The sequence below is a fragment of the Bison bison genome, unplaced genomic scaffold (genome assembly GCF_000754665.1).
Source record: "Bison bison bison isolate TAMUID 2011002044 unplaced genomic scaffold, Bison_UMD1.0 scf7180017864322, whole genome shotgun sequence".
Classification (NCBI taxonomy): domain Eukaryota; kingdom Metazoa; phylum Chordata; class Mammalia; order Artiodactyla; family Bovidae; genus Bison; species Bison bison.
Window position 1 is genome coordinate 9,066,495 of NW_011494894.1, and position 6,071 is coordinate 9,072,565.

At 46.7% G+C, this 6,071-nt stretch overlaps 1 protein-coding gene across 1 annotated transcript in view; it reads right to left on the bottom strand.

The window, feature by feature from the left end:
• The window catches only part of CACNA1E (calcium channel, voltage-dependent, R type, alpha 1E subunit), a 330,398-nt gene that overhangs the window by 11,052 nt on the left and 313,275 nt on the right, over positions 1–6,071 (bottom strand). The window contains exons 40-43 of the mRNA XM_010853135.1: positions 4,807–4,912; positions 3,537–3,644; positions 2,265–2,365; positions 1,878–1,984 (exon numbers count right to left, since the gene is read on the bottom strand). Of these exons, the coding sequence (XP_010851437.1) occupies positions 1,878–1,984; positions 2,265–2,365; positions 3,537–3,644; positions 4,807–4,912 (422 nt within the window). The remainder of the gene's footprint in view (positions 1–1,877; positions 1,985–2,264; positions 2,366–3,536; positions 3,645–4,806; positions 4,913–6,071) is intronic.

Genomic DNA, 6,071 nt, shown 5'->3' on the forward strand with positions numbered 1-6,071 from the left:
CCCACCCCGCCCCCCTGCCACACACGCACATTTTACCTGTTACCACTCTTGTAATTTCTATTTCAAGGACTGTGTCCATGGAAACTGTCATCATGTTGACTGAATCCCCAGCGACTAAACCAGTTTTTGGGTTACATTGACTCTCAGTAAATATTGGTCAAATCAATGAATGAATGAATCAATAAACATATGGGAGAGAGGCTGGGATGATCCAATGGTGGGAGTTATAGTTTGCACAGCAAATCGTCGTGGCAAAACAGATCTAGATGAGGGATGGCTTCCTCCATTTCTAAGCCAAAGACCCTTGAAAAACACCATAAACTCTTCCAAGAAGATAGTACTAGTGCTCTAATCATACCTCTTGACCTTTCTGCACAGACCAGAGAGAAACATGAACTTGCTTTCTGTAGACAGGAGAATCCACACCTGCTACTTCAACACATCACGTGTTTTTGTAAAAATGACCAACGGCCCTGGTCATCTTTCTTCACTTTCAAATGTGGATTGTGACCTATGAAAAGTGCTTTTCAAAAACAGATCTCCGACACCACAGGGAGAAGGAAATTCATGGTGTGAGAGGTTCCAAATGGTGTTCTGACAGAGGTCTCGTTCCCAAGCCTGGGATTTCACTCCTCTGATAATTACTGAAGATGTGATGATATTTAGTGATTTATTGGTTCCATAAAAGCTAGACTGGAAAAAAAATTCACTAACCACGTGCACACTAAATTGCTTCAGTCGTGTCCAACTCTGCGACCCTGTGGCGTGTAGCCTTCCAGGCTCCTCTGTCTATGGGATTCTCCAGGCAAGAATATTGGAGTGGGTTGCCATGCCCTCCTCCAGGGGATCTTCCCCACCCAGGGATTGAACCCATGTCTCTTATGTCTCCTGCATTGGCAAGTGGATTCTTTACCACTAGCACAACCAACTACAAAATGCCATTTACGTTGGGAAGATGGACTCTTGCCCTTTGAGTACTCACTACATGCGTGTGATGAGACAGTGTTATAATGAGGTGTGTATATAATAATACATCCTTTATGACTCATGGCCACATTGGGGCTAAGGCTTATAACTCAGAAGAACTGGTACATTCCTCAATTAGCATTTTGTTTCTGCTTTCAATATAGAAAATTAAAAAAAAAAAGTTTTGTCCGATAAAAGGTTCTTTTCAGATAACATAATGTAAAGGGAAGACTCTGGGCTTGGAAATAACAGACTTAAATTCCAGTTCAGTGTCCTACCAGCCATGTGGCTTTGGATAACTTAATGAATCTCTCTGAGCCACCAGTTTCTTCTCTGTAAAGTAGTGATACTAACACAGCCCCTTCTTCCTTTGTCCGTTCACAGGGCTCTCTATCTCTTGAGCTGGCCACGGCACCAATATGTTCTCAGTCTGCTTTTCTGTTACTCCCCGCTGAATAGCCATTTTAAGATACAACACGTTGGACTTCTCTGCTGGTCCAGTGGTTAAGAACCCACTTGACAATGCATGAGTTTGATCCCTGGTCAGGAAAGATTTTACATGTCGTGGGGCAACTAAGCCCACGCTCCCTAGAGCCCATGCTCTGCAACCAGAGAAGCCACCTCAATGAGAAACCCATGCACTGCAACTAGAGACAGCCTGACAACAGCAATGAACACCCAGCTCAACCAATACTAAGTAAATAAAAATTTTAAAGATATTAAAAGAGCTGCCGTAAGAAGTTAAAAAAAAAAGATACAACATGTTGCCTTCTCAGTTTCAGAGGGGGCGCATCCACTCATCTCAGTCAGTATTACTTCTCGGGCACTCCTAGGCGATGAATCTGTGGGTCTGCCTGATGACACGAGTCACAATGCAAGCGGGGGGTTGTGGGCTTTCTGGTTATACTCACAGGCCTGGAACGGGGTCCTGCTGGAGATAAGGCAGGGCTTTGGCATTAGCGATGATCTCCTGAGGCAGAGACGAGGGCTCCATGCGCTGGAACATGGGTGCGTTTTTCTGTGTTAAAAGTGGAGAGGAGGAAAAGGGAACTCAAATGACTATGAGGGAAATGCCAGCGACTTGAGTGAAACGGGAATATGACTGGTACTCTGTGTGACTGCCTGAATCTCTGCCCCACTGGGGTTCTAATCCCCCGATCCTAGGCAGCTCCTGGGCCCTGCGAGGCCTGGCCTCTGCTTCTGCGCACTTGCGGGGCACGGTCCCCCAGGGATGCACTGGCCTGCCCCCTCAGGGGTCCACCCACCCACCCACCGCACGGCCTGTCCTTGCCCTTCACCTGTTCCTCCAGCTGCTGCCTCTGCTTCTTCACCTTGCTCTGTTTGTAGTAGTCCATGATCATCATTGCTGCATAGATTTTGCCCACAGTCAGGTCAGAGGCTGCGGACACCAGTGTGGCATGGAGGGAAACAGGAGAAGATGGGGAGAGAGTGAGGACGCCTGGGAAGCAGGTTTGCCCCTTCCACTACCCAGCCATCCAGCCTTTATGGAGGGCTCCTTCTGCGCCAGGCACTGAGGACACAGTAAACAGGCCCCCAGAGCTATCCTCAGGGGACTGCCATGGCCACCCAGGGAGGGCCGTGTTACTAATGATAAGAAACACATTAGTAAGCACCACTCCCCCACCCCCTGGAACGGTCTTGATTTCCATCTCTTAGTAACAGCACCTTTTCCCCAACTGCTTGAAGGTCTGCTGAACTGTGTTATGTGGGAGGATAGAGCTGTGCACCCAAGAAGTTTCACCCACAACCACAGTGACCTATCTTAAGAAACTATTTTCCAGGATGGAGCTTCCTCAGAAAACTGACAACAGAACTACCGTATGATCCCACAGTCCCACTCCTGACCATATATCCAGACAAAACTATGCTTCAAAAATAAAACATGCACCCCTACGTTCATAACAGCACTATTCACAGTAGCCGAGACATGGAAATAACCTAAATGTCCATCTGCAGATAAATGGATAAAGTTAATGGTACATTTACACAGTGGAATATTACAGAGCCATAAAAAGAATGAAATAAGGCCATTTGCAGCAACACGGATACAACTAGAAATGATCACACTTAAGTGAAATTATTCAGAAAAGAAAAGACAAATATCATATGATATCACTTTATATGAATTCTAAAAATGTTACAAGTGAACCTATCTAAGAAAACAAAGCAGACCCATGAACACAGTACAGACTGTGGCTGCCAAAGGGGAGCGAAGGTTGGGAGTTTGGGGTTAGTATTGTCTGTCTATACACGATAGATAAATGACAAGATTAGTATAGCACAGCGGTGGAAAAGAATATAAAAAAGAAAATATGTATAACTGAATCACTTTTCTATATAGCAGAAATTAACAACGTAAATCAACTATACTTCAATAAGCAAAAAGAAACTGCTTTCAGTTAATGACAATTGAGAAGTGAGGGATTTCTGTTTCCTAAGAATAAAAGGGCACCCTTCCCTTATCTCCTTGATCACTCCACGCTCCCCCCAAAGATGTGGTCTTGGCGTTCTGGGCCCACAGTGACAAGGACAGCCAGGAGAGCCCGCACCTTTGGGCATGGGCACGAGCAGATCCAGCATCTTCTGGGACAGGTGAGGCCAGATGGCCAGGGTCTCCTTCTGGAGCTCTGAGTCTAGCTGCTGCCTGTCTGCACCGCCTGGGAGAGGATACATTCATTAACAACGAAAACAGACACAGAAGTAACAAGGACAGAGGGAGGAGACGGGACAGAGGCTGCGTCAGCATGGCCCCTCGGATTCTTGGAGGAAACCTTGGCACTTCGTGACTGTGGATCTTGCAATCCTGGGTCTTTCTGCTGAAGAAGCGGAACGCATTCTGGCTCCTGTTTTCAGTGACTCAGGGATATCCCGCCACAGAGAGCTGAGGCCCTGGGGACCAAGATCAGCTTCCTCGTTCATTTGCGGAGCCTCCCAGCTGCTCAGTATATCAGAAGGGGAAATGCAGAGCGCCACAAGCCCGCCTCCTCTGCCTCATTATACGTGTATCAGTTCTTCCAGTGATCTAACCCCAGAGTCTGAGGGAACCAATTTTAAAAAGGACTTGGATCAGGTAAGAGCAGGAAAACTGGAAGCCCTGCTGAAGTAGCAAACCCTTCTTTCCTAAATCACTAAAGGATAGCACTGGCCACAGAAGCCTTCCAAGACGTTAAAAACACCATGTAAGAAAAAAAAAAAAAACAGAAAGGAAATTCATTTGTTCATTCAACAAATATTACTAAAATGTCTACTATTAGACATTTTAGAGGAGAAGGCAATGGCACCCCACTCCAGTACTGTTGCCTGGAAAATCCCATGGACGGAGGAGCCTGGTGGGCTACAGTCCATGGGGTCGCTAGGAGTCAGACAGGACTCAGCGACTTCACTTTCACTTTTCATTTTCATGCATTGGAGAAGGAAATGGCAACCCACTCCAGTGTTCTTGCTTGGAGAATCCCAGGGACAGAGGACCCTGGTGGGCTGCCGTCTATGGGGTCGCATAGAGTCGACTGAAGCAACTTAGCAGCAGACATTTTAGATGGTAGATGGTAGATAGTAGACATTTTACATAGTACAGACATCGAAGATCACATACTCTTAAAGCTCAAAGGAGCCTTAACGAATATCAAGTCATTCATTAAGAGGAAAGGGCAAAAGTTAAATAATACAGTAACAGTTACTGTATCTCAGAGGTGAAAACTGGGAGGTGAAAACTACTTGACCTCCAGGTTACTTCATGGTTGGATGAAGTTCAAATATCTCTGTCCTGCATCACTCCGGGTGAGTTGTTCCAGAATCTTCTTCCTTCCTAAGGTTACTGACCTTTGGCGATTTTAATGTCCAGAGCTGTCCGGATTAGAGCCATCAGCGTGGAAGTGAAGTGGACGGTCATGTCCTCGGCCACTGGCATGTTCATCAAGACCAACCTCTGTGTGAAAAAGAGAAAAGAAACAGCAGGAGAAAACATATATCGAAAGAAACCTTGGCAACAAGGGAGGAAAAGAGCAGAGGTCAGATGCAGAGACGAAAAAGAAGGGCAAGGATTCCCCAGTCCCCTCCCAGTCCTGTCCCGCCCTGCTTCTCACTGAAGGCTCATTGGCTGCTGTTTTTTCTTTTTTTTTTCCCCTAGGGAATGATGCCAAATTCCAAGGGAAGAGGGACTCATCATTCTGTAGGACTCCTCCAGGGTCCTAAGAATGTCTTTAATCAGGATTCCTAAAAACAATGTCTCAGGGAAAGGAGTCAGCTCAGGGAGGTGGCTCCATTCCCTGCTTCAGGGCTGTTCTACAATCCCACTTGTCCCATGAAGACCCCCAAAAACTAGGTGAAAAAACAGTGATGGGGGGGTAGATTTTACTTTGCTTATCTGACTTGAAAGATGCATCCTGATGCCCCCTTTTTGAGTCTTTAAATTGCCAGCACATGGTTCAACATGCAGAAGTCCAGCTTATCCAAAGGATGAGGTGGAGCAGAATGGAAAAGTGAGAGAATGCAAACAGGGTCCAGGGGAAGAGGGCTGGGGAGAGCAGAGAAGACAGGAGAGAAGGGTGACCGAGGCAGGAGCAGAGTGGGCAGGCCTTGTCCCCTTCACCCGGAGGAAGAGGATCAAACGGAAATGGCCAAATCCACTTTCCAGAGAGTATCTTGCTTTTGGAATGAATTTTTCCTCTGATTCCGGCAACCCTTGGTGCCCCCGTCCCAAGCTTCACCCCAGAAATTCAAAGAACTCAGGGCCATATAGTCCATCACCTGTTAGATGTGGAATCATGAGCATAAAGGATGTCGGCTCCTAAGCTGCACAGGAGGAGCCATGTAGTGGGGTGGATGAGGGTCCCTAATAGATGCCCCCTGTTCCAATGAGATGCTCTCTGGAGCTTTAAACTTGGAGGGAGCAGCAGGAGAAGGTCCTCCAGCAGAACCACCAGCCTAGCAGGAAGTCAAGTGTCTCTTTCCAAGGCAGGGTTTCTAACACTCCATCAAAACATCTCGCTTAATATGACACCACAAATATGGGATCTTAGAGTGTAAGGCCAGTTTCCGGTTTCTATCTGAGTTCCACCTCTCTCCCACTGCTTTAGGCGCTTCCA